The sequence below is a fragment of the Ambystoma mexicanum genome, chromosome 2p (genome assembly GCF_040938575.1).
Source record: "Ambystoma mexicanum isolate Mex_15411 chromosome 2p, UKY_AmexF1_1, whole genome shotgun sequence".
Lineage (NCBI taxonomy): Eukaryota > Metazoa > Chordata > Amphibia > Caudata > Ambystomatidae > Ambystoma > Ambystoma mexicanum.
The window spans coordinates 1,255,345,335-1,255,372,613 of record NC_090923.1 but is presented as its reverse complement, the minus strand read 5'-3'; the positions used below and the strand labels follow the sequence as shown (position 1 = coordinate 1,255,372,613).

Genomic DNA, 27,279 nt, shown 5'->3' with positions numbered 1-27,279 from the left:
AGGGTCCCGAATATTAGATTACCCCTAAGGCTTTTGAGAACAAACATTTGGCTAATGAGTGCTTGGTGAGGACATCCTAATCCGATCCTGAATATCTCAGACCGGCCCGCACATTGCATGATGCAGACCAGTAATAAGCCCTTGAAAATCCACTTTCATACGGAATTCCTCATGAGCAAAACCACTGACCACCCATCCTCAACATCAACATCAAGATGGCAACCAATGTCGAAGTGTAACCCAAGCACTTAAAACAAAGTGGATCTTGACAATCCCCAATTTGTATTGAGGAATTTGGCAAAGGACAATAGATTACCCTTTGGCTGGCAAATCGCTGCAAACTGAAATACACTGAGTTTGGTAATTAAGGCGATGCCCACCATGGGATCTATGGGATTCTTTCCGAGAAAAAGAAATCCGATGGTCGAAAATACCCCAAAAAAATCCCTGCACATTTCAATGCATTTAAAATGTGGGGGTCGCCCCCCTCGCCCCATACTCTACTTACAATATGTATTACCCTACCCCAGCCCCAGATATAAATGCATAGGTCGAAATTTGGGATTTGCAGCAGTGAAATAATGGGGTGATACCCCCGCCATGTATTGCAAAGAGGATGTGTTGCACGTTATCTAGTAAGAAACATTCTGCAAAATCCCTGGAGACTGAATGGGGGCAGGATAGGCCAGGCAGGACAGGCCAAGCTTCTATGGGCCTCATCATGAGTTGGGCCATTGACCTTAAATGCGGCGGTAACGCTATTATGGCCACATTTAAGGGTTGGTCAAATCATGAGTCGGGCGGTAAGTTTTACCTCCAGATTTTTGCTGGAGGTAAAATTGTCCCCTTACCACCTAGTTTTGGCTGTTTTTGGCACAATTACCGCCAGGGGTAATAGCGCCCCCAACCCCATTGGGTTTAATGGACCAAATGGGGTATAGGAAGTTACTGTTGTACCGCTACTCATGATCCGGCATGAATAGCGCTGGACCGAGTAGCGGTAGCGGTAATGCTATTTGCGCTGGTGGTATCCCACCAATATTACCGCTGGGATACCACCAGACTCCTGATAAGGCCCTATATGTCTTATCTACCTTATGTTTCTACGTATGTACATTCACTTTGTCTCTTCTCTCTTATTTCTTTGGTGCACATGATTTCTTCATATGCAGTTACATGTTTCTCTAACTACTTCAATTATATCTTTATTCTTTAAGTATTCGCATATCTCTTCAGTACTTCCTTATATCTTTTCTTCATGACATCACTCTGCCCTCGTCTAATTTCAATTGCAGATCCTCAATGTCCGAGGATGTATGTAGGCATCCTTCCACCACATCAGTGTGAGGGTACATTCGATATGGTTGTCTGAGTTCATAACGTCTTTCGTATCTTCAATGAAGTATTGGGACAATGACTGGTGTCATACATAGTGCCTCTTACTGCTATTCCAGTATGACAAGGTGAGGGGGCAGGAACCAGTGATGATGTGTACACCTGCTCCTCTACAACTTACATGCATCACGCTTAATATACAGGGATTTGGAGACCCGATTAAGAGGCACAGATTGGGAAACTATATGAGCGATACACCAGGAGACATCATTTTCCTGCAAGAAATTCACCTGGATACAACAGAGTCATTGAAACTCTGCAGGGGACAGGTGGGTCAGGCGGTTCATGCAGCTTATTTAAGAAAGGGGGGGTTCCATTTTGGTTCATAAGAGGGTTCCCATTAAGTTTCTCAATACAGTGACTGATAAGAAGGGACGGTTATGCTACATGGGTTGCTGTACCAACAACGCATTACTCATATATATATATATATATATATATATATATATATATATATATATATATATATATATATATATATATATATATATATATATATATATATATATATATATATATATATATATATATATATATATATATATATATATAAATGCCATACTGAGAGGGATGGCACTGCGGGCGCGAGGTTCCTTCTACTTGAAAGCCCGAGCAAATCCCCGTTGTAAATTGCTCAGGTTGGCAGGGCAAAGCTATTATTCTGAAAAACACCCCAGGGGTGGGTCATATAAAGATTTGAATGAATCATTATTTGTGGAGATTGACTGGCCTTATGAAAAGCTAAAACATGTACCATATATCCACCAGAAAAAAGCATTTCAAGATAAACTAAATAAGTAGGACTGGTGTATGAACACAGACCACTTAACTTCGCTCAGCGGATATGAGGCAGTCTCTCATGTCACCCACAGATATTTAAAAAATCAGGTGTACTTATTGCTATCGCCGGCACCTGAAGTCAGACGCTTCTTGTTGCAATTAAGAACTAACCAACTACCGGTCCTTACTATTATTGGGTCAAGGTTGAAAATTCATCGAGAGCCAGGATTTGTCGAATCTGCCAGGGAACAGGAGCACTTGAATCTGCCCGACACGTCCTAACACTCTGCCCAAAACTTGGTTCGACATATATGTGCGCATACGAAAAATGGGTCCACAATTATGAGGCGATAAAAGATGACGTCTTTTGGTATGGCTGTCTGAATACAGTCTCCTTAAGCCTTCAGCTAGCTCTCTTTTGGGTTTGGACCCATATAAAGCCCTTACTCCAGTAGTAAAGTTTAATTTAATTTATTGGGAATTCCATATACTGTTGATTTGGGACTGTGTGAATTTTATGGTCGGTCTAACGTTTGTAACGATAGCATTATATTGCTCTTACATTTTATATTTTATATTGCAGTTTATATTATAATTTATCTTTTATGTTCGTGTTTGTTGGGATATGATGTATTTTGCATCTAACCGAATTTATTGCATATATATATTTTGTTTCTGTTTAAGATGTATATGTGATATGTATGAGTTGTGTAAAATCCAATTTCTGGATTGTATCACAATAAAGTATTTATTATTATTATTATATAAATATATAATCCAACGGATGATGCTCCTGGTTTCTTCACGTATGCCTTTGCGGCGTGTGCATTGTTCATAGGCCAATTGACACTGTTTGGTGGAGATTTTAATGTTAGCCTCTCGCAAACCATAGTCTCTACTCCACACCACACGCCGCGCAAGCTGGGGACCCTCCTCACTTTGATGAACTCCATATAATAGATATATGGAGGACACTACATGCGTCACAGAGAAATGTTACATTTTATTTGAATGCCCATCACAGTTATGCCAGGCTAGATTATTGGCTGATCCCATCTAATATTGCACACGATTGATCAATGTGATATAATCCCTATGACCTTATCCGACCATGTCCCAGTCCTACGTAAGTGTACCTTTCCAGATGAATCCAAGGGGTCTCCGTCTCGATGGCTAAACCTAGCAACACTACACCACCAAGACTTTATAGAACATCTGGCAGAGGCTACCGACAGCTTTGGGAGTTGAATTTGACTCCTGAATATAATTCCCTTAGATGCTGGGATGCGTACAAATCGTTCATCAGGTGGCATTGTATTTCTAGCTTGGCCCATAAACTCAGAACATGGACAGCTCGGGATGCACAATTGACATGTGAATTACGTACTGCAGAACACACACACAAAAGTACAGGGGACCCCACTGTATTGACTTGCATGGTTACTCTTAGTGCGGAAATTAAGCACATCTCTACGATCCAGGTGCAAAAATCCCTTTCTTAATGGTCCTAGACTTTCTTTGAGGAGGGGAACAGGTCTATTCGTATAATGGCATTGGCGCTCAAAGGGCAACAACGTGCAGGAATAATCGAAAGAATCCAAAACAAACAGGGGGCGATACCAATGGGCGATGGGAATATAAACTCTTGGTTTGCAGAATACTATAGGGAACTATATACCGCTCTGCCATATAGTGATACAAAATATATATATACACCTTTTTACAACAAGTGCGGCTTCCCACCATCTCTCACACAGATCTTGCATACCTGAACTCTCCAATTACAAAGGCTGAGGTGACCAAGGCCATCATTGGTATGGCCCCCGGAAAAGCACTGGCGCCCCGATTTACGGCGTTATTCACAGAGTCAAGCGAGGTGGGCAGCCTCCCGAGCTCCATGATCAGGGCGGATTTTGTTGTTTTCACAAACCGGGTAGGGACCTAGATGAGTGTAGATCATACCACCCAATATCACTGATCAATTCAGATGCTAAGATATTAGCCAAGTGTCTGGCTGGACGACTGGAGAAACTACTACCTACACTTATACACCAAGACAAAAAGGGGTTTATTGTAAATCACCATTACTCTGATAATATGAGACCTCTGCTACATGTCATCATCTCCAGGGGTCAGACAAGTAGGATGTTATTATTTCCCTGGATGCTCAAAAAGCATTCGATAAGGTGTGAAGGGATTACATGTTTGCCATTATTTGGTATAGTAGGGCATTTTACTAAAATGGTTGCGTTACTATATAATGGCCCATGTACGATGGTGGTTATGAGTGGTTTCGCTGCTGAGGCATTCCCGTTATATACAGGAAGACTCCAAGGATGTCCGCTGCTGCCTCTTTTATATGCATTGGTTATAGAACCGTTGGCCTCGGCATTTCGCATGCACAGCAAAATAAAGAGCATTATTAAAGGGGGTTAGGAACATCGAGTCTCCCTATAGGACGATGACATTCCATTATATATAGGTGGTTGCGTGACATACCTCCCCCGCAATATGAGATTCTGCAAGAATACGGACCGATTGCAGGGTATAGTGTTCATTTGGACACATCCGAGGTGATGCCATCGCGACCGGACATACTGTGGGATCCGGGGGAGTAACCCCCTTTTAGCCGGCAATTGCAGTCCATTAAGTATTTTGGGATAAAGAAAGAACTGGCTACGTTGAATTATCCCACTATAATAACCAGGATTGAACGTGACATGATTAGGTGAAATATACTTCCTGTCTCACTTACAAGGAGAGTTAACGCAATAAAAATGAACTTGAAGCTTAAACTGATCTATTTAGCATGTATGATCCTGTCACCCCCGACAAACTCTATGTTCGGGGATGTTGTCAGACTGGTGGGAACATTTATATGGCGCAATAAGAAAGCACGATTGAAAACCAACATTTTACAAGCCACTAAAGCGGACCGAGGGTTAGCACTACTGTCCTGGAGGTTATATTATCTGGCAGCACAAATATGCTGAGCCAAAAGATGGGTGAATGGGTAAGGAACAAGTTACTTACCTGTAACTGTTGTTCTCCAGCATGGGTCTGGCATGGATTCACATGCTCATGAATATTCCCCGTCGTCAGGCTGGGAATCCTCGGTAAAGAAAAAACCAGTATCAGTTTCGTTTCTGATCTGTCTTTCGTAGTAATAACCAATCACTGGTCTCTGCGTCATACTGACCACAGCCAATGACTGCCCTCTACCTAAGCACCGCCTCTGGCAGCCATCTTCAGATTTGGAAGCACGTGAAGTGGCAGTATGACCAAGTGAAGAGCCGCAGAGGGGTAGGCGGGAGGGTTCGCATGTGAATCCATGCCAGACCCATGCTGGAGAACAACAGTTACAGGTAAGTAACTTGTTCCTTCTCCAGCATGGGGTCTGGCATGGATTCACATGCTCATGAATAAAGAATACATAGCAGTACACACATGCACAACCACGGGAGGTGGCAAAGGCTCAACATTAAGCATCACATCAACTCAACATTAAGCATCTTACCTCCTCACCAGGCTCACCTCAGGCGAACAGGTTGCGCAGCACTGCTTGGCCGACCCTGGACTCCTCCCTGGAATCCCGGTCGACGCAGTAGAATTTCGTGAAGGTGTGCGTCGACCTCCACGTAGCAGCCCTGCATATGTCCAGCAGGGGCACACCAGATAGGAACGCCGTGGTAGCTGCGATCGCTCTGGTGGAATGGGCTCTCGGACGGCCAGGCAGCGGTCGGTTTGCCAACCGGTGACAGTACATGATACAGCCGGAGAGCCATCTGGAGATGGAAGCCTTCGAGAGAGCCTTCCCCTGATTGACAGGTCCAAAGTTCACAAAGAGTTGTGACGTCTTCCGAAAACCTTTCGTGCGGTCCACGTAGAACTTCAGCGCTCTAGCTACATCCAGCGAGTGCAAAGTCCTCTCAGCCGGCGACGAAGGCGACGGGAAGAACACAGGTAACACCAAGGGTTCGTTGAGATGAAAGTCCGACGGTACCTTGGGCATGAAGGGTGGGTGCGTCCTGAGCACTACCCTCGTGTCGTGGAAAGTCAAGTACGGGGCCTTGCAGGAAAGGGCCTGGATCTCTCCCACTCGTCGTGCGGAGGTGATGGCCACGAGAAAAGCTGTTTTCCACGATAGAAACTTCAACGGGGCCGAGTGCAGAGGCTCGAACGGAGGTCCCATGAGTTTGGTCAGCACCACGTTGAGCTCCCACGCCGGGGCCGGAGCCTTCACCGGCGGGAACGATCTGAACAGTCCCTTCATGAACTCTTTCACCAGACGATGAGACCACAAGGACGTCCGGCCCGTGGTTCTGGTGTATCGGGAGATCGCAGCAAGATGAATCTTGATGGACGCGTGTGCCAGACCAGCTTTGGCCAGCGTCAGCAGGTACGGCAGCACTTGGGGAGCCGTAATCCGTAGAGGGTTAATCTTCTGTGCGTGGCACCAGACAGAGAACCTCTTCCATTTGTGTCCGTAGCATTTAAGAGTCGAGGACGCCCTGGCCTTTGCAAGAACCTCTCTGCAATCGGCCGGTATGTCGTATCCTCCAAACTCTAGCGCTGCAGGAGCCAGGCCTGCAAGTTCAGCGACTTCGGGTCGTGGTGGAGGATGGCGCCTCCTTCCCTGGAGAGTAGATCCGCGTCCGCCGGCAGCTTGATTGGCGGGGACGCCGACAAGTCCAGAAGGTCCGGGAACCATATCTGCCTCGGCCACGCAGGTGCGACGAGGATCATCCTGCACCGTGACCTCTTGAGCTGGTTGACGAGCCGGATCAGCAGAGGCAAGGGAGGGAACGCGTAGAGGAACAGGCCCTCCCAGGGGAACGAGAAAGCATCGCCCATGCTCCTCGTCTGGGGAAACCTGCTGGCGAACCTCCGGCACTTGGTGTTCGTCGCCGTCGCGAACAGGTCGATCTGGGGTGTGCCCCACCGTCGGAAGAGGCGATCCACCAGATCCTGCCGTAGTTCCCACTCGTGGCACGAGCGCAGCTCCCTGCTGAGTGAGTCGGCGATGGTGTTTTTTATCCCTGCCAGATGAAACGGCACCAGAAGAATCCCCTGGGCGACGGCCCAATGCCACAGGTCCTGCGCCTCCTTGGACAGCGCTGGGGACCTGGTTCCGCCCTGTTTCCTGATGTAAAACATGGTGGTGGTGTTGTCGGTGAAGATCCTCACCACCTTGCCCTTGAGGGACGGAAGGAAGGACCTGAGGGCCCAAAACACTGCACGGAGCTCCAGGACGTTGATATGCAGGGACTTCTCCGTCGGGAGCCAGAGTCCCCTTGCGTGCAGATTTTCGGTGTGCGCTCCCCACCCTTCTAGGGAGGCATCCGTGGTCACAGTCACCTGGTGGGCTGGGGTCTGGAAGTCCATGCCCGCCGTCAGATGCGCGCGGGTGCCCCACCACCGTATCGCTCGTCGGAAACTCTCGTCGAGCTCGATCCTTTCCTCGAAGCTGCCCGTCGTCTGGATCCAGCGCGCATCCAGGAACTCTTGCAACGGGCGCATCCGGAGCCTGCACATGGGAATGAGGTAGATGCAGGAAGACATCATCCCGAGGAGGGACTTGATGGCCCTCACCTTGGCCGCGTCGGCCACCAACATCCGTTGCACCTTGCCCAAGATGGTCCTGGTCCTCTCCTCCGACGGGGAGGCCAGAAGGGACACTGTGTCGAGCCTCGCTCCCAGAAACAGTGCGACTTGCGCGGGCACCAGGTGGGATTTGGCGTAGTTCACGGAGAATCCCAGGTCCGTGAGGAGTTGGACGGTCCTTGCCGTGTGGACCACGGCGAGCTCCCTCGTCTTGGCGCGGATGAGCCAGTCGTCCAGGTAGGGGTAGACGTGAATCCCCTCGCGGCGCAGCTGCGCCGCCACCGGTGCGAGGCACTTGGTGAAAACCCTGGGTGCCGACCGTAGTCCGAAGGGAAGGGCTTTGAACTTGTTCAGGCGTCGCAGGTCCAGGATGGGGCGCCATCCTCCCGTCTTCTTCTTCACGAGGAAGTAACGCGAGTAGACTCCGGAGCCCCGAAGCCTCTTTGGGACGAGTTCGATGGCGCCCTTTCTGAGCATCGCCTTTACCTCCAGGAGAAGTTGAGGGACGTGAAGTTCTTTCCTGGCCACGGGGGGGACGCGCGGGCACCTTCTTTGAAACTCGAGCGCGTGGCCCCGGGCCAGGGCGTCCAGCACCCAACGGTCGGTGGAGATGGACTCCCACACGCTGACGAAGCCCGCCAGCCGGCCTCCCACCGGGGTGCTTCGGTGGGGGCCCGACCCCACGGCCGGTTCAATCCTGCTTGGACGCGGCCTTGCCACCTTGGCCTCCTTGGCGACGACGGCGGGGTCCGCCAGACTTGCCTCGTCCTCTGTAGGCCTCTTGCGACGACGAGCGGGCCGCTTGACGGTAGGAAGCGAAACCGCCGCCGGAACCTTTGGAGGCGCCCTTGCCTCCGCCGCTCCGAAAGGGCGTCCGCCGTTGCTGCAGTACTCCAAGGGCCCGGGCCGTCTCAGTATCCGCCTTGATGGCCTGAAGGGAATCGTCCACTGTCTTCCCAAACAGGTTGTTCCCGTCGAAGGGCATGTCCAGGACCCTGGTCTGGACGTCCTTCCGAAAGTCCGTCGCCTTGAGCCATCCGCGACGTCGAAGGCAAACGCCGTTGCCCATCTGGCGGAACCCAGTGTCGGCGATGTCCGTCGCCACGGTGATGGCGTGGTCCGAGGCCACCTCACCTTCCTGCAGGATCTCAAGGGCCTCCGCCCTCTTGTCGTCCGGCAGAAAATCCAGCAGGGGAGCTATCTTGTACCAGAGTTCCCTGTCGTAGCGGGCCACGATAGCCAAGGCGTTGGCCGCTTTAATCGTCGTCGCCGCCGACGAGATGACTCTGCGTCCCATGGCATCCAATTTCTTTCCCTCGCCGTCCGGCGGGGAAGTCGACGTGGAGGCCGCACCCCCCCCCGCTTTCTTCCTGGCTGCCGCGGAGACGACGGAGTCCGGGGTAGGCTGGGCCCGGAGGCATAGGGGGGCCGAGTCCGGGACCCGGTACTTTTTCTCGTACCGGTCTCTTTTCGCTGGCGTCGTGGAAGGGTTCTTGAGGAGGGAAAGGCCCTCATCCCAAATGTCGTCTAACAGAGGCACTGCGAGGACCGTCTTCCTCTTGGCCTCGCGCCGTTGGTAAAGGAAGCCTTCCTTTTTCTTCTCCTCAGGGCAGAGTTGGAAAAGCTCGGATGCCCTGGCGATCATTGAGTGGAACGATCCAATCTCGTCGGGCGGAGAAGCCCTGGTGGGAGGCGACGACGGAAAATCCTCGTCGTATGCCTCGTCGTCCGTACCCGTCGCTGCCGTGTCAGTCCCCGTATCATCCCCTCGGGTGGACGGGGAGGAGGGCTGGACGGGGCGCGACGGTTGAAAAGGAGGCGGTGGATGGATCCTTCTTTTCTTGGTAGGGGGAACACCAGAAGGTCCCGGTTCTGGATCCCCCGACGGGAGAGGTTCCTCCGTCGGTAACGGCAGTCTCGTCCTTATCTCGGAGCATAAGGACTGTATAGCCAACAAAATGGCCGCTGAGTTGTCTTGCGGCGCTGGCAGAGGGGAATCCGACGGGCGAGCAGGGGCCCCGTCGGTATCCTCGACGATGTCGTCGTCGTCACCTGCGTCGGGGCCCATTCCGACGGGCTGGTCTTGTTCCACGCCTAGGCCGTGGCTTAAGACCTCGATCAGTTCCTCTTCTGAGGTTGAGGCCGAATCGACGACGACGCCCTGCCCCCCCTTCTTCCCCACGGAGGGTTTCACGGGGGTCCTATCGATGGGCACAAAAGAAGACTCCCTCCGAGGAGGCAGGGAGATTCTGGGCCCCGAGGCCGCCACCACTGGTGCAGCCTCCACAGGCTGGGCCAGGGCCGCCGCGACCGTTTCGATAGAGGGCTTGGTCGAATGGATCAAGGCCTTCACCACCTTAGGTGCGCTCACCGCCTTATCCTTGAGGGAGGGGGCACTGCCACGCTCCTCCTCTGCCTTAGAGCTCGACCGGGGTCTCTCCAGGAGCTTCGCTGGGTGCTCGGCCTTCCTCTTACCCGACCCAGAGCGTTGGCTCGTGGTTGATGGTGCCGGGGAGGGTGCGCCCTGCCTGGCGCCCGTAGAGCCCGACCGTTCGGCGCTCCCGGTGCCAGCGGACTCGCGGTGCTTGGCCTTATGTTGGGCCCCCGTCGCCGGGGCGCCCTCAAAGGTCTTAGAAGACCGCTCAGATTTCTTCTTCTTCTCGCCAGACGGGCTCTTACCCTCCAGCCAGCTGGCGAGACGTTGATGGCGGTCCTTCATGGTCCGTTCCGACATGTTGCCGCAAAACGCACAGTCCTTCTCCACGTGCGTCTTGTCCCCATGAAGGCAGTAAAGGCAGAAAGAGTGTTCGTCCTCCTTGAAGACGTTCTGCAGCTGGCATCCAGGGCAGGCCCTGAACAGCTTTCCGGGCGTCGAGCTTCCCTTCTCCTGGGCCATCTCCGAGACCGGGCCTGAGAAGCTTCTGGAGTCCTCCGAAGTGTAGCTCGACGAAATCTTCACCCTTGAGGGGCACAGATGAATCCGACACGGGTCCCCGTTGATCGGATGTAGGATCGGTGGAGCTTGAGGCTCTTTTGACCGAAAGAATCGAAGTTTTTGTGAAAAAGCGCGAAAAAATAGCACTAACGCTCGAGAGCAATAGCACGAGGATCCCAACACATGAACGTGCGGTAAAAATCTGAAGATGGCTGCCAGAGGCGGTGCTTAGGTAGAGGGCAGTCATTGGCTGTGGTCAGTATGACGCAGAGACCAGTGATTGGTTATTACTACGAAAGACAGATCAGAAACGAAACTGATACTGGTTTTTTCTTTACCGAGGATTCCCAGCCTGACGACGGGGAATATTCATGAGCATGTGAATCCATGCCAGACCCCATGCTGGAGAAGATACCACCAGTTGGCGCTCACTGAAACTGGACGCAATGCATCCTTTTACCACACTGGAAATACTGGCGATTCCTCCCGCAAGGATATCTGGGTCCATTGAAATGCATTGCATTCTTGGCCCGACACTTAGACAATGGCATTAGACGCTTAAAATAACGGGAACTGACACAAGTTCTGCTCTACCATGGCTCAGCGTCAGAGCACTCCTTTAATATTGCCGGAGAGAATGGCACACTTTAGACAGAAGGCACAATGGCACAATATTCAGATCATGGATCTATATGACCAGAACACTCCATTACCCTTCCAGGAAATTTGAGATATGTTAGGCTTCACATGCAACGAATGGTTGCAGCATAGGGTACCGATGTCAGTAGTGAACTCGCACGCTTCCACTACCTCACGGAGCAGAGATCCATTGGTGTGAGAAACTACATTTGCCAGAGATATCACTGACTTCCCAAAAATGTAAACATTTTACGCGCTGTGTTCACCAAACAATTTCGATAGAGGCATGACTCTAGCTGGCATGTAGACTGAAGATTTGGGAATGACTGTTGACACTGTGGCTAGTTATGTCTCTTTCACAACACTCAAGGAAGCCTCCTACAACCTTCAGCAAAGAGAGATTCAATATAAAATCATGCAATGTGTCTACTTTACTCCAACTAGGTGTCATGCTACTATTCCAATCATCGACTTGTTGGAGTAAAATTGGGCAACTAGCCACAATGGGACTCCTACTATGGACCCATAGGATTAAACCCTATTGGACATGGTATTATGGAATGAATCCCTCATTAAGGGGTCTACCACCTCAAACTCGCCCATAAAGGTTTTGTTTGGTTTAGATATAGAAGAGTGGCATGAAGATGCCATAGTGAGAAAGTGTATACACTGTAGTTTGTAGCCCACAAGGTATAATTAATTGGAAGAGGGAGACCCCTCTGGATCATACCATATGGGCAGCCCTGCTCTAAGAGATGTGTGAATTGAAAAGATGTGGATTTAAGATAATAATGAGACCTCCCCAATCATATAAACTCTGGCACTTATTTGATAGGTACATATAATGCACTGTGTGTGAAGCATTGCTCAAATAACTTTTCAATGGATTCTCATAATGGGGGGATGCAGGAAGATGTACAGACTGTCCTATACTTAATGCTCATCTAGTGGGAACAGTGGGTGGCTCCATGATCCATGGAACTGATCTAGTATATAGAATAGAGTAAACATTGAACTGACCGTGTATTATGAGATGTGTATTGTAAGGTGCGGGAATACCCACTTATAAACCCATAACTATGTATGCAATGTCAATGGAGTGGTGAATCATAAGCATTCTTATACCTATAGGTGGCTATTCCCTATCCAGATAGGAATGGTTCATGTGCCATATGTTCTTTATTCTTTTTCTGTTCTGTTGGGGGGTGTTATGTTATGCAATATGTTATGTTAACATAACATAACACCTCCCAACAGATGTGAGAAACCTGAAGGTGTCTCACCCGCTACTTGCCGAAGAGCTGTCATCCAGGTGGCCAGGACACAGCCATCGCTTTTGGATCCAGTTCCTGTGGGAGGATCACCCGGATGGGAGGTCTTCAGGGAGTGGAAATTGGACACCCATGGGCAAGACGCTGCACCTCCTTCCTTCTAACCCCTTTTCCCGATCCTGTAGGATATTTAGAAGCTCTACCGCCCCCCGCCCCTTTCCAACACACTTTCCTACACTGTGAAAGACAATGGACTAACGCCAGAGCCGTTTACCTGACACAAGGGTCAGGCAGAGTCAGGCAATTGACAATAACTACGCACACCTGACGGCTCTTTCCCTCCCCCACAGGGATAAAAGGCAGAGCACGTGAGCACACTTTGAGCAAGGCTGAATGCACGAGGAAATGGCTACAACGGACCAGCAGTTCAAACCGAGGAGAAGGGAAACCATAAGACTGGGAACTGGTGTGACAGGTGTCAACGGCAAACTGGGCCCTCCCGCGCTGATAGCCAAAGCGGGGAGAAGCGATTGTCGCTGTGGTGCCGCCCTCGACTCCCGAGACAAGAAACTCTGAGAGTTCAGCACAGCTGATGAGTCGGAGAAGACAGATAGTAAAACCAAACTGTGCAGGGTCCAAGGTTGCAGGTGACAACCTTGTTGAACAGAACCTGTGTAATTGAACTGTAAAGAAACCCTAGTAAAGGGTTCAGAAGCAGAGTGGTGCGGCGTCACAGGACACTCATTCGAAGGACTCTGACTGAAGCCTTTTTTGAGCCTTGTTGTTTTGTTGAAACTATGAAAAACAAGAGGCCTTAAAACAGGCCAGTGTGAAGTGTTCACATGGTCCTACGAGGGTTAAACAAAACCCCTCGTACACTCAAATATTTTTGAGACATTGGAGAAAACTGATTGAACTGTGAAACTGGCAAATGTGAACCCGACAGAGGGATGTCTGCGAATTGAGGGGAAACAGTGATGTACCCGTGAACATTGTGATGACAAGTGTGAATCTGGCTGAGGGATGTCCACAATGGATAGCTGTTTAAAAAGCCTTTGAGACGTTTTTGAGTGAAAGGCCATAGTGAACCCGATTGGGGGAGGCCAACATTGCAAGAGGGATCAGAGCCCGGCTGAGGGGGATACAAAGGGGCGAAGAGCAATCACACAACATGAAAGTTTACCAACAGAACTTTTGTTTGTTTATTGTTTATGGTACAGCAGGCCTTCTAAGGCAAGAGACTTTGCAGGAAGGATACTTGGACCCAGAATGTCCTGGCATCGTTGAAAGGAACTGTAACCTCATGCTGGCGAGGACCAGGAGTGTGCTGTGCTCTAAGGTCCTGCCTTGTCCCGTGCCAAAAACATGGTGAAGCGAGACCCCAGCTATACCATCCTGACTTATCATTTGGTGAACACTTCTTTCTTTTCTTGTGAACATTATCCCACACTACGTTGTAGCTTAGTTGTAAGGATTGGCAATATGTTTTTTAGTATAGGCCCTAACAAGACGCCACTAGGACTGCCTTATTATTTGATGGCCGTAGCTTGCTCCCATCTTAGATTTAGGTTTAGATTAGGTGTTTTTCTCACCCATTATTCAGTTTAAGAAACACCCTTGAACTGTGATCACTTGTGTCTGTCTTTACAGTTGCCACCATGAGTTCCTTTCACAGAACAGAAAAAGAATGGGACTACGGATGGGAAGCGAAGTGTAGACAATATTATATCAAAAGAATGCCGATTATATGTCTTACTATTCCTTATTGGTTGTACTGTTTGAAAACAAATACAAAGATTACATTAAAAAAAGAGAGTTGGCCAGTGTGCAGGATACTTAATTGTATGGAACAAAAGGTAGTGTAACATTAATTTCTATTCCATTCCCTCTAAACCCACATAAAAACAAAAGCCCTTACGCCATTTTCTTGTTGGCATCGGCGATGCAGACGGTGCTGTCATGGCTGACCCAGGCCATACGGGTGCCGCTCTCCGAGAAGCACACGCTGTGGACCCAGCCGCAGCTACTGCTCGACTCGAACATCAGCTCTCCAAAGGGCATCTTGGAACCCCAGGGTGTGGGCGAGGGCCTCTCCTCCACTTCCTTAATGTAGGCTGAGAAAATTCTGAGAAAGACACTGTCCAGGTTATTTGCAGGAAATCAAAGGTACCATGTAAATGTTTAATTCACTGTTTTATAATTCAAAGTGGTGTGAGTGTACCAAGCACTACGCTTGTGCGGACAAAATAACACAATTCCAAAGCTCATAAGGCAGAAGGCCTGTAAAAGGCCAGAACGGTGTAACACAATAGGTAGTTAAGTAACTTTGTGGCTTCTCCCTTATTGCACAGCGGTGAGTGAATGTAAATCACTGGCCCAAACAATGAATGATTGATTTAAAACTGGAGTAGAAAATTGTTGCCCAGGGTAGACTCAACTCTAGGCGCCAGTATTTTCACTCACCATGGGACAGGCATGGGTTAAAAGACTATCTTTTCTGTCATTTAGTGTATGCTAGATTTTCAGGATATGTGTTTTTTTAATATCATACTTAATTCTGTTGCTTCCACTATTTTTATGCACTCCAAGTGTTGTCAATTAAGGGCATTAAAAGGCACAGAGGCACACGAGAATACGTTTTTTGACGGCATTCAAGATAATTTGGTCAAGTACCGTTGGGATTAGAAATAACATCCCCCGGTTGCACAGTTGAATAGGACCCACTAGATTTTTTGATGGACCAATCTTTGGCCCTTGAAAAAGTGTATCCCTAGATAGAGAAATGTTTGCCAACACCCCAAGACCTTGACACCCTTGATACTTACCTATTGAAGAGATATGTCAGAGTTAAAGAAACACATTTTCAGGGAGAAAAAGTCTGTAGAAACATGCCTGGTAGCGTTTTATGAGTTTGTATGCTATGGCAGGGATCCTCAACATTTTGTGGGTAATGAGCAACAGATACTTATCAAAGGAAATGTTGAGCAATAGCCAAAACTCAATGGAACATATTGTCTTTCAGGTGGTGGCAAAATGATATGCAACCCAAATTATAACGGTAGTAAATTGAATTTTACAAATGGAACATGTTAATATGCAGCAATTGAAGAGTAAATCGAGGTGAAAATCTAGGCAAAAAAATTTGCAATAGTTTTGAACTGAATTTGAGATTAAGTTGGTGCTTACAAGGAATGCAACTGGTAAATGGGGCATTTGTATTCACACAAGTCCATTAACACCCATCAAAACATATAGGGCCTGATTTACAAAGTGTTTTCCAATGGGACAGCGCCATTGTAAAATGCTTTTGTACATGAGGTCCATAAAATTTAAAGTGCACTTTAGTGGTGTTTTATTGTCCAAGGAATTATTTGGGAAACCGTAGCAAATTATGCATTTGTAAGCACGTTGGGCTAGTTATATTGGTCACATAGTGCAGAATTCAAAGGCCACTGTACAGAGTGGCTTAGTCGTTCTACCTTTGATATTTGGAGGAATGCATTGGCATTTTAATTAGAGATTATTAACAAGAAGTTAATTTGCATATGCAATGTATTAATTCGTGGACAATTTGGTAAGCATCTTGCTTAGTTGAACATTATTCAAATGCCAGATAGGTAAAGTATCAGATGCACGGCAATGAGTAACGTTGGCTGGTGTATTTTAAATTGGAGGGGTGTAAATGTTGCCTCAAAAGTGTGAACAACCGGGCGAGGGAGCCCCAACTAAACAAAGGAGTTGGGGGTGGGAGGCTGTCCGCTCCACAAAACATTTAAAATAATGGGATACAATGGTGCATTTTACAGCACACTTTCCAGTGGAAAATTGATAAAAAGGCCACAGAACGTGCAATTGGTTTTAAAAAATCAATAGTTGCAGTGCACAAGAGCATTTTTCAATGCGATTTAATGATGCCTCTGCCCACAATGTATGCCACTATAAAAACATTTTCGTACTGGCAGTACCCATACATGCTGCACCAATATATGCCAGTATTACCATATAAGAACTTCCAGATAGTAAAAGATTACATGCCACAGAAAGAAAGCATATCCAGACTGAATGTACCAATGTAGGTGTCACGAACCGAGGAAGCTGGCGGTTGTGGCCCCGTTGGCGCATGAGCCGCCATTGATATTGCCGCCACGTTCCCATCCACCGTACTGTGACGGTCTAGTTTTTTCGGAGTACGCCGTTGCAAGTCCATTTCTTTGCGTTCAACCCGGAAGCCGACGCGTTGCAACCCTTCGCGTTTAGGCTTTCGGGTTAACACGCTGTTTTTCCTCTAGCTCTTGCTTCCCTTCCACCCTTCCTGCTTTCCGCCTTGCTAATGCTGCTCTAGTGCTCCCCTCTCTTCTTCTGTCTGCTCCCCCATCTGATCTCCACATTTACATGCTGTATGACTTCAACGTACCTTATACCGCCCAGTGCACGTCCGCTGGAACGACCAAGGAACTACTCCACCGGAACCCTCGGATTCCTGCAGTTCTCCTCTACCATCCAACAAGACAGGGGTTTTTTATGCCGTAAGGCTTTTTCCCCGGACCGGCCTGCTGCGGAAGGAGGGCCCCTCCTGGACCTCCTAATAACGGGTTCAGGGTGGCTTCCTCTCGCGGCCGGCCTTATCGGCACAGCAAAGAAAAAACACTGTGGAGGAAGAGGTTCGGAGCAAACCCGGAATCCAAACCAGGTGAGGAGGAGGATTGGGAGCAGGGGGATCAGGAATTGGAACCATTACAGCCCGAGCCTGATAGTTTGCAACGCCTAAGTGTAGCAATGGCCACTCCCGAACAGATCCAAGAACTCATTAATGCGGTTCAGGCTATGAATGTTGAACTACAGAATGTTAAAGCTGACAACACTGCCTTAAGACAGATGATCGCTACACGAGAGACGCGTGAGATGGACTTATCCCCTATGATCCTGTCTTCAGGCAAATATGACGGGAACCCCAAGAAGTTAAAAGAATTTATGGAAGCATGCTCCATTTATTTTGCATTCCGCCCCCAGACCTTTTCTTCAGATCATACCAAAGTCGGATTTATGGTATCCAACATGACTGGAAATGCCCTAGCCTGGGCAACCCCGCAAGTCTTAAACAATGATCCCGTCACACATGATTATGGGGCTTTCTTGAATCGGCTTAGACAAACCTTTGAGCAGACCGAGATCACGCATGTAGCCGCAGAAGAACTACTAGACGTTCAACAAGGCTCTAGTGATCTACTTACGTACATTTCAACTTTCAAGAGACTTGCTACTGAAGCAGGTTGGCCAGAACGGGCTCAATATACCATATTTCGTCGTGGTCTCAAGGAGGAGATCAAGGACGAACTAGCCCGCATAGTCCGACCTACCACCCTGTCGGATCTGATGTCTCTTGTGCTCCAGATTGATTACAGGCTGAATGAACGAAGGGTGGAACGAAGAAAGCATAAGCCTCCCGTGCCCCACACTCCTGGTGCCTCCTCCCTGCCTATGTTGCCATCCCGAAGTCAAAGGGAAGAACCAATGCAGATAGGGGCGGCTCGAGCGCCCTTAACTTCAGATGAGAGAAGAAGACGAAGAGAGTCGGGCCTCTGTATGTATTGTGGTTCAAATACACACCTGCTTCGTAGCTGACCGGATGTACCCCCTAGGAAGACGGGAAACGACCTACCTCGGAACTAATGGGGACGAGTCTCCGAGGTCTAACCCCAAGTCCCTATGTCACGGTAACCATCTCTTCACCCCCAGACACCATGGACTCGCGTCTCATGGTAGTGGCCATCCAACTGGAAACTCCCACCTCAGTACTTCATACCATGGCCCTTTTGGATAGCGGTGCCGCAGGCATGTTCATGGACACCCAGTGGGCACACCAACAAGGACTCACCCTACAGAAACGTGAAGGCATACAAAAAGTGGAAAGTGTGGACGGATCACCCTTGTCTTCTGGTCCCATAACCCACTCTACTGAACTTCTCAAGGTACTTATACTCCAACACATGGAACAATTACAGTTCGATCTCATTCGGGCCGCCCATTTCCCCATCATTCTGGGGATACCCTGGCTTAGGAAACACAATCCAGCCATCGATTGGACCCGAAACACCATGGCCTTTGAGTCGGAATACTGTAGACAGAGTTGTTTGTCACGTATTCCAAAAGAGACGGTGCAGATTTTGACTTCCGAACGCAAGGAAGTATGTGACATTTGTACTATACCCACTGAGTTGGCTGAATTCCGGGAAGTATTCAGTAACAATCCGGTTTTGGAATTACCCCCACATCGTCCGGAGGATTGTGCCATAGAGTTGGTACCAGATGCATTGGTGCCCTTCGGCCGCATGTTTTCTTTATCCATCACAGAAAAGAAGGTCCTACGCACCTACCTGGATTCTCATCTTACCAATGGGCTCATCCAGCCTTCGAAATCCCCAGCCGGTGCCCCTCTTTTTTTCATACCGAAAAGGGATTCAGCTGAGCTACGGCCTTGTATAGATTATAGGGGCCTTAATAGGGTCACCGTTCGTGACCGCTATCCCATGCCCTTAATTTCCGACATTTTGGAGGCCGTTCAAGGAGCCACCATCTTTTCGAAATTAGATCTACGGAGTGCCTACCATCTTCTACGCATAAGAACAGGGGATGAATGGAAGACCGCTTTCAGAACACCCTTTGGTTTATTTGAGTACAAGGTCATGCCTTTTGGGTTGGTCAATGCCCCGGCAATTTTTCAACGGTTTATGGACCGCCTGTTTTCCGATCTGTTGTATGTGAACACAATAGTTTACCTCGATGACATCTTGGTATTTTCACCGTCTCCCCAAGAACATGCCCAGCATTTGAAGATGGTCCTTCTACGTCTTCAATCCCAACACCTCCTGGTCAAACCCGAGAAGTGTGTATTCAAGACCTCCTCTGTCCCTTACTTAGGTTACATCCTCTCCCAAGAAGGCATATCGATGGATCCCAGGAAGGTGACGGCCATATTAGAATGGCCCGCTCCATCCTCCCAGAAGGATGTACAAAGGTTTTTGGGTCTGGCAAATTTTTACAGGAAGTTTATCGGTAAATTTTCCCAAGTTGTTCTACCAATCACAGCTCTGCTCAAGAAAGAGGCCAGAAACTTTGCATGGACCGACCAAGCCAACCTAGCTTTCCAGAGATTGAAGAAGATGTTCTGTACTGCCCCTGTCTTGCTTCAGCCAGACCAGACTCAACCTTTTATAGTAGAAGCTGATGCCTCTGCAAATGCTTTGGGAGCCGTACTTTTACAATCCAAGGATGGAGAAGAACACCCTGTGGCCTATCTCTCAAAGACCCTGTCAGCAAGCCAAAGAAATTACTCAGTAATAGAAAAGGAATTGTTGGCCCTTAAGACAGCGTGTGAAGAATGGAGACATCTGTTACAAGGAAGTGCCCATCGGGTTATACTGCGCACCGACCATAAGAACTTACAGGTGCTCAGGAACATGGAATGTGTCAATTCCAGACAGGCACGCTGGGCCCACTTTTTTAGCCAATATGACTTCTCCATCACATATATTCCTGGCACCCAAAACAGTCTAGCAGACGCCCTGTCCAGAAGAGACTCACCTGCCACTCAGTTGGCTCCACCGTTGGAGTACATGTTTCCCCGTAACCGGTTGGTGGGAATCATTACCTCCTTCCTCCAGGATGTCAAAGCGATTACTACCCCGGAGCTGGAAAATAGGGTGCCTCTCAACCTGCGGAGGCTTGCTAGATGGTCTGAGGGTCTTTTATTCATTGACCGAAGATTATGCATCCCTTCAAAGCCTTTCCAACAAAAGATCCTGAAATGGGGTCATGACCATGCTATTTCTGGGCACAGAGGCATACGAGGTACCATTGACCTGATATCCCGTTCTTTCTTTTGGCCCTCTCTCACTCAAGACGTTAAGAAATATTGCCGTACCTGTCAGGTTTGTGCCAAGAGTAAATATTCCACTCACAAACCTTACGGCTTGCTAGTGCAATCAGAGGCGCCTGTTCGTCCATGGTCTCAGGTTTCAACAGACTTCATAGTCGACTTACCTTCGTCCCAGGGGTTCTCTTGTTTGATGGTTACGGTGGATTTTTTCTCGAAACTGGCTCACTTCACTCCGCTTCCAGGAGTCCCATCTGCATCGGTGATGGCAGAAGTGTTTCTCAAGGAGATATTTAGGTTACACGGGCTGCCAGACAAGATAATATCTGATCGGGGGAGCCAGTTTACTTCTCGTTTCTGGGGGGCCTTATGTCAGCGATTAGGTATTGAGCGGGCCCTCTCCTCTGGTTTCCACCCTCAAACGAATGGCCAAACCGAAAGACTCAATGCCTCTCTGGAACAATATCTCAGGTGTTATACTAATAGCTTGCAGGATAACTGGGTTGCCTTATTATCAACAGCAGAATTCGCTTATAATAATGCCATACATACTGCCACAGGCCTTAGCCCTTTTTTCTGCACTTATGGATTACATCCTCGAGGCATACTTCCTGTTCATAATCCCCCTTCCACCATTCCAACTATAGAATCCATTTTGGCTGACATAACCTTAGCCCACAAGGTGGCTCAACAGAATTTACTTCTATCTCGAAGGAGATACAAGGGACAGGCGGATCGTTCTCGTACCCCCTGTCCCGATTGGAAGGAAGGGGATAGAGTATGGCTATCTACTAAGTTCCTCCCTCGGTGGCTCCACCCATCCAAATTATCTCCTAGGTATTTGGGACCTTTCAAGATTGCTAAGAGGGTTAACCCCGTGTCATTTAAACTGCTGCTTCCCAAAAGTATGCATCGCATACACCCAGTATTTCATTCCTCCCTCCTTCGTCCGGTAGATCCGGACACCCCTTCCATTACACAGAAAGGGATACCGGATTTAGTGCCATCCTCCCCAGAAGAGTATGAGGTATCGGCCATAATAGATTCCAGATACAGAAAGGGCCGACTGGAGTATTTGGTGTCTTGGAAAGGTTATCCTCGTTCTGAGGATTCCTGGGAGCCTGTCTCCCACATTCATGCCCCTATACTCACCCGACGCTTCCATAGACTCCATCCGGGTAAACCTGGTGGTATAGGTTTGGGAGGGGGGTATACTGTCACGAACCGAGGAAGCTGGCGGTTGTGGCCCCGTTGGCGCATGAGCCGCCATTGATATTGCCGCCACGTTCCCATCCACCGTACTGTGACGGTCTAGTTTTTTCGGAGTACGCCGTTGCAAGTCCATTTCTTTGCGTTCAACCCGGAAGCCGACGCGTTGCAACCCTTCGCGTTTAGGCTTTCGGGTTAACACGCTGTTTTTCCTCTAGCTCTTGCTTCCCTTCCACCCTTCCTGCTTTCCGCCTTGCTAATGCTGCTCTAGTGCTCCCCTCTCTTCTTCTGTCTGCTCCCCCATCTGATCTCCACATTTACATGCTGTATGACTTCAACGTACCTTATACCGCCCAGTGCACGTCCGCTGGAACGACCAAGGAACTACTCCACCGGAACCCTCGGATTCCTGCAGTTCTCCTCTACCATCCAACAAGACAGGGGTTTTTTATGCCGTAAGGCTTTTTCCCCGGACCGGCCTGCTGCGGAAGGAGGGCCCCTCCTGGACCTCCTAATAACGGGTTCAGGGTGGCTTCCTCTCGCGGCCGGCCTTATCGGCACAGCAAAGAAAAAACACTGTGGAGGAAGAGGTTCGGAGCAAACCCGGAATCCAAACCAGGTGAGGAGGAGGATTGGGAGCAGGGGGATCAGGAATTGGAACCATTACAGCCCGAGCCTGATAGTAGGCCAGTCTAGCTTTTTACTCACATTTATGCTTGCTTTTACCAATGATGCCCAGTATAAAAGTGCCATATCACACTGAAAAGGGATCTGCAGACTTGCACCACCAACTTAGGTCGAGCCACGTAGTATCTTATGTTTGCTTTACCCTTGATCACAGTGAAAAATGCCATACCGTAGTAAGAAAGTATATGCAGGCTGCACAAAAGTAAGCCAGTCAAGCCATGTAATAACACTAATGTTTGCTTTACCCTTGATGCAGCGACCACCATCCATAGTGAAAAGCCGCCACTGGCAATGACAATGGAGCATTTTTGATAAATAAACGTACGCGATTTCAGCAAACACATCTTGCTTGTACAAATTAGGCACAGGTAAATAATTTGAAGAGGGAAAGTTGTACATGAATGCAACCTATTTAGTTTGTTATTTTATTGTATTGTTTAAACAGCAGACCTAGCCCGAGAGCAGCGAAGTGCTGGACAGATTATCTGATTGTGGGTAGTCAGCGTTTGGGATGGCATCTTTTAACAATAGTGCAGATCTTTGAGTTGAAGTCTGTGCATCAGTATGTGCGTCCATTGGGATTACTCTATGGTCAGGTGTTGAAAAAGCCTTGCTTTGAGAGATTATGAAAACTGGAGAATTATGGGGGCATTCAGAGCTGGTACTGGAATCGTGCTCCACAGGATGGGTGGGTGACAAGAGAAGGACTGTTTGCAGGCCCTCTCTTTGCAGATGAGTTGTGATTCAAGCCATTTGGTCGATTTGCTGTGCTCGGAGCATGTCCCACCACATGTCTGGGGCTTAGCCTCCTGGTACGCTGGTCAATGATCCAAATGTTTAACTATTCCTAGGAACAGAACAAGACCATTTCTCCTATGGGCACAAACATGGAGATGTGGGCCACTTATTTTGCCCAACCAGAGCACTCCATTCAGCAGCAGGTGGTTTGCCGACTGTACCAAATGCCAGAAATGTAAAATGGGGTGGCCGGTCCTTTTCAGTATAAGCAGACAATATGTTGAAACATCTACCCACTCACATCTTCCATATCTCTAACCAGACTTTCCTCATAATATCAAAACACTTCTATTTCTATGGTAATTTGATTTGTACATGTATCTAACTTGAGTTTATTTTACAGCACCAAGATACCTTTGCAAAGTGCACACTGCGCTGTATAAAAAACAAATATCATCCAACCACAAGATCATACCATTTGATTATGGAATCTTTCTAACAAATGATCTGAATGGTGGATACAAACAAATCTTGCATGTTCAGAAATACCAACAGGAACTTGTGTAATTGAGGACAGTTGGGTCTTCTGCCTTGGACACTGTCAACCTTGCCATCCTGCTCAACTGTCTCTGTGATAACCTCGGTATCACCGGTCAGGGTCTGGCGTGGCAGACTTCTTTCCTTTCTGATCGACCCTCCCAGGTCCAACTTGGGTCCTTCCTCTCCGATATCTTTTTCTCTACCTGTAGTGTCCCCCAGGGATCTAACCTCTCTCCCATGCTTTTCAACCAATACCTGGCACTCCTTGCCCACCGCATCGCTGCTCTCTGCCACAATTTTCAGTGCTATACGGACAATATCAAGCTCATTTTCAGGCTACCCTCGGCCTCCTCCTCTCCTTCCCTCATCTCCGACTGTCTGTCTGCTATCCAGGAGCGGTGTGCCACCAATGACCTCTGCCTTAATGCCAGTAAGACTAAGATTCTACTCATCGGCACACCCACTCCCTCCTTCCCTGCAGCTCTTTGGCCGGCCTCTCTTGGCTCTCTTCCTGCTCCCACCTGCAAGGTTAAAAACCTCAGGGTCATCTTCGACTCCACACTCTCCTTCTCTCCTCACATCTGACATCTCTAAGAAGTTGCACCTCCTCGGAGGTATTCTTCCTTTCCTCTCCTTCCCCCAGAAGCTCACAGTCTCCAGAGCCCTGGTTCTCTCTAGGCTGGACTATTGTAACAGCCTCTATCTAAATCTGCCTGCCTCTACTCTCCGCCCTCTGCAACTTATCCAGAACAGGACTGCAATACTTGTCCTTGGCCTCAAACCCAGGGATCGTATCTCTCCAGGACTGAAATCTCTGCACTGGCTCCCAGTGGCTGCGAGGATTAAGTTCAAAACCTTCTGCATTGTCCACAAGGCCTTCTGGGGCCTGGGGCCGCAATGCCTTCAACTCTCTCTTCCTAAATATCTTCCTTCTCTAGCTCTTTGCTCATCCGCCTCCAACTCCCTCAGGGTCAGTCACTTCTCCAAGCAACAGTTGGTGGTAGAACTCTCTCTTCGGCAGGGGTCTCCCTCTGGAACAGCCTTCCTGCCTCCCTGAAACTTGAGAAGAACCATCTCCGGTTCCGGAAGCACCTCAAAACCTTCCTCGTTGCTTCTGCTTTCTCTCCCCCTCTCCCCTGCTGAATTCCTTGCTGAAACTGCACTGGTTACCTGGCCACCCTTTCTGATCTTGTGCCCAGGCCCCGCCAGCTGCTCACCTGCACTAGCTCCCTGGCAACCCCTGCACCTGGGGACTGGTTTTGTATCCCTACACTCCCCCTACCAGCACTTATGTCTGCACTTACCTTGCACTTGCCACCAGCTGCCCGTTTTATTTATCTTATTTATTCTACTATCCCATGTACTTCACTTTCCCCTCGCCCTTCCCCCTTGCACTTTTCCCTTTCAACCTTCTCATGCACTTGAGCGATCTGAATGACAGCTGGCCTAGTAGGATCGTTGCCTGTCTTCCTTTTGTTCCCCCTCCCTTGCCTCGTCGCGCCTTGAAACAATTGTGTATAGGCGCGTTATAAATGCCATATTATATCATATTACTCATATGTCCATTATGTAGCTGCCAAGCTTCTGCTAGCATCCCTATTTCACCCCACCGGGTTAGAGAAAGGTAAGGTCCAGTTAGTTACAGTGCTTTCTGGACAAATCAAGTACCTGCTCAAGCCAGTGCTCCTGCTCAAGTGGTGTAGTGATTCTGGAGTGTTGCTAAGGTAGGCTGGCCTTGCAAATGTGGGTCCGAAGGACTGTTTTACTGAGGATTACAGCAGCAGTAACATGGTTATTCCCTGTGCTTGCCAGGTTGGTCTAGTTTTTAGACCCAAGGTCCTCCTGAATGGCAACCTCATTGGGTCAATGTAGAATGCACTCCCACACGGCCCAAGCAGTGTGGGTGCAGCAGGGCGTGGTTACTTCTTCTGATTTAAATAGTTAGATCTTCATGAGACCTCCCTAATCTACAGCCTCAATATTCACGTAATTAGCTGCCTTACCAGGCTCCCTCTGCTGCGCAGATGCATGTGGCCACTCAACCCCAGCCCTTCCGCCTACTGCAATGATGCATCCACAACAAGTAATATGTAAGGTCTATCTGCCAGAGCAGGCTGGTCAACTAGATTTTCCTCACTTTCTTGGCTCATCCTACACTACCATTCTTCTTGCATCTCTTCAGCACCTCCTTCTTCTTGGCCTCCACGCAATAGCCCAGAGCAACTGATGGCAACCTTTTAGGGTGCTGCAAGCAAATCCTTGGGGGGATCACTGTGCTATGGGATGCTGGAAGGGATGAGACAGAAACCATCCCTTTCCCTGTGTCCACATTCTGCACCATTCAATTCACTAATAAATAAATAAATCCAGAGTAGGAAAAAGGCTGGAGGTTGTGGCCTGTGCAAGTGGTCTCCAGTATTGCACCTACTTGATCTGCTTGAGAGTCCCTGCTTTTTTTATGTGTGAGTGGTGGAAGAGTGATATCTGTTGCCTCTCCAAACGTTTGTGTTGCGAGTGGAGCTTCCAGAGGGTGTAGGGGCGGGGAGGCAGGAGTGTTAGGTAATGGTAGCATTCAGGCTGACACACAAGATGTTATAGGTACAGTCGAGCAATAGAAGTCTTGAGTTAAGGTAAATGAGATGACATTCTTGCCCAACTAATGGCTACGTGTTGAGGAAGGCGTCCGAGATCCTGGACACCAGTTGTAGATATGCTTTGATGGGCACTCTGTAACCAAGAAAAGCGCAGTGGTTGGGGTACTGGCGTGCTGTTGCTGAATGAAGTATGCTGAGTGGAATATGCCCAAAATACTAAACATGTTTGGGCATACTCTAAGCTCAGTTTGTTCACTGGCTACAGTGGAGCTACTCCATTGTTTTAGGTGGCACCTAGCTGAGCACTCTGCTGCTTCCTGAATTGGCAGGCACCTCGTCTGGAAGAAGACTCTTTTGCGTTTACTATCTATATAACTTTGCATCCTGACAGCTGGCAATTGGCCGGACCCAGGTCCCAGACATCTCCTTGATCCCATTTACAGTATATTCCATTTGCTAATAGGAGTTACTATGATACGATTTCTGGTTTGCTGTCACAGTCGTTGGGAGGATCCTAGTCCCAACAACGATTGGGTGATAGTCTCGGGAGAATAGTTCAAGGGCAACGTGCTCGCCTTGGAAGCAAGACGACACGGAGCAGCACAGGTTCGAGCCCTGGGTCCGTGCTTAGAAACCTCTGGGTATTAAGCGTGTTACAAATAACCTATCATATCATAGCTCCCGACTCCTCTCCAGCAGCTAATGCTGTCAGAATATTTAGAAAATCATGCTAACAAATAATGTGTCTTCCATTTTGATGTGCATTCCAGGAGGACAATATTACTGCTTAGGATTCAGAAATGCACTGTCTCAATAAAGAGTTATGGGTTTATGTCTGAAACAATCATAAGCTGTATATGTCAAGTTAACAGGGCAATGTTTTAATTATTTACTGTGGATAACAAGAATTTCGACAATCAATTACTTCACCAAACCAGCAGCGCAATCACCATAAAAATACTCTGGGGGTGACAGTGCCACGTGCACAGTAAGGTTGAATGTCCAGGCAATCTG

The 27,279-nt window shown here is 48.6% G+C and overlaps 1 protein-coding gene across 2 annotated transcripts in view; it reads right to left on the bottom strand.

Moving 5' to 3' along the window:
• Positions 1-27,279, bottom strand: part of ARPC1B (actin related protein 2/3 complex subunit 1B) — a 174,798-nt gene that overhangs the window by 28,543 nt on the left and 118,976 nt on the right. For both annotated transcript variants that reach the window (XM_069645562.1, XM_069645563.1), the window contains exon 8: positions 14,543-14,749. In XM_069645562.1, the coding sequence (XP_069501663.1) occupies positions 14,543-14,749 (207 nt within the window). The remainder of the gene's footprint in view (positions 1-14,542; positions 14,750-27,279) is intronic.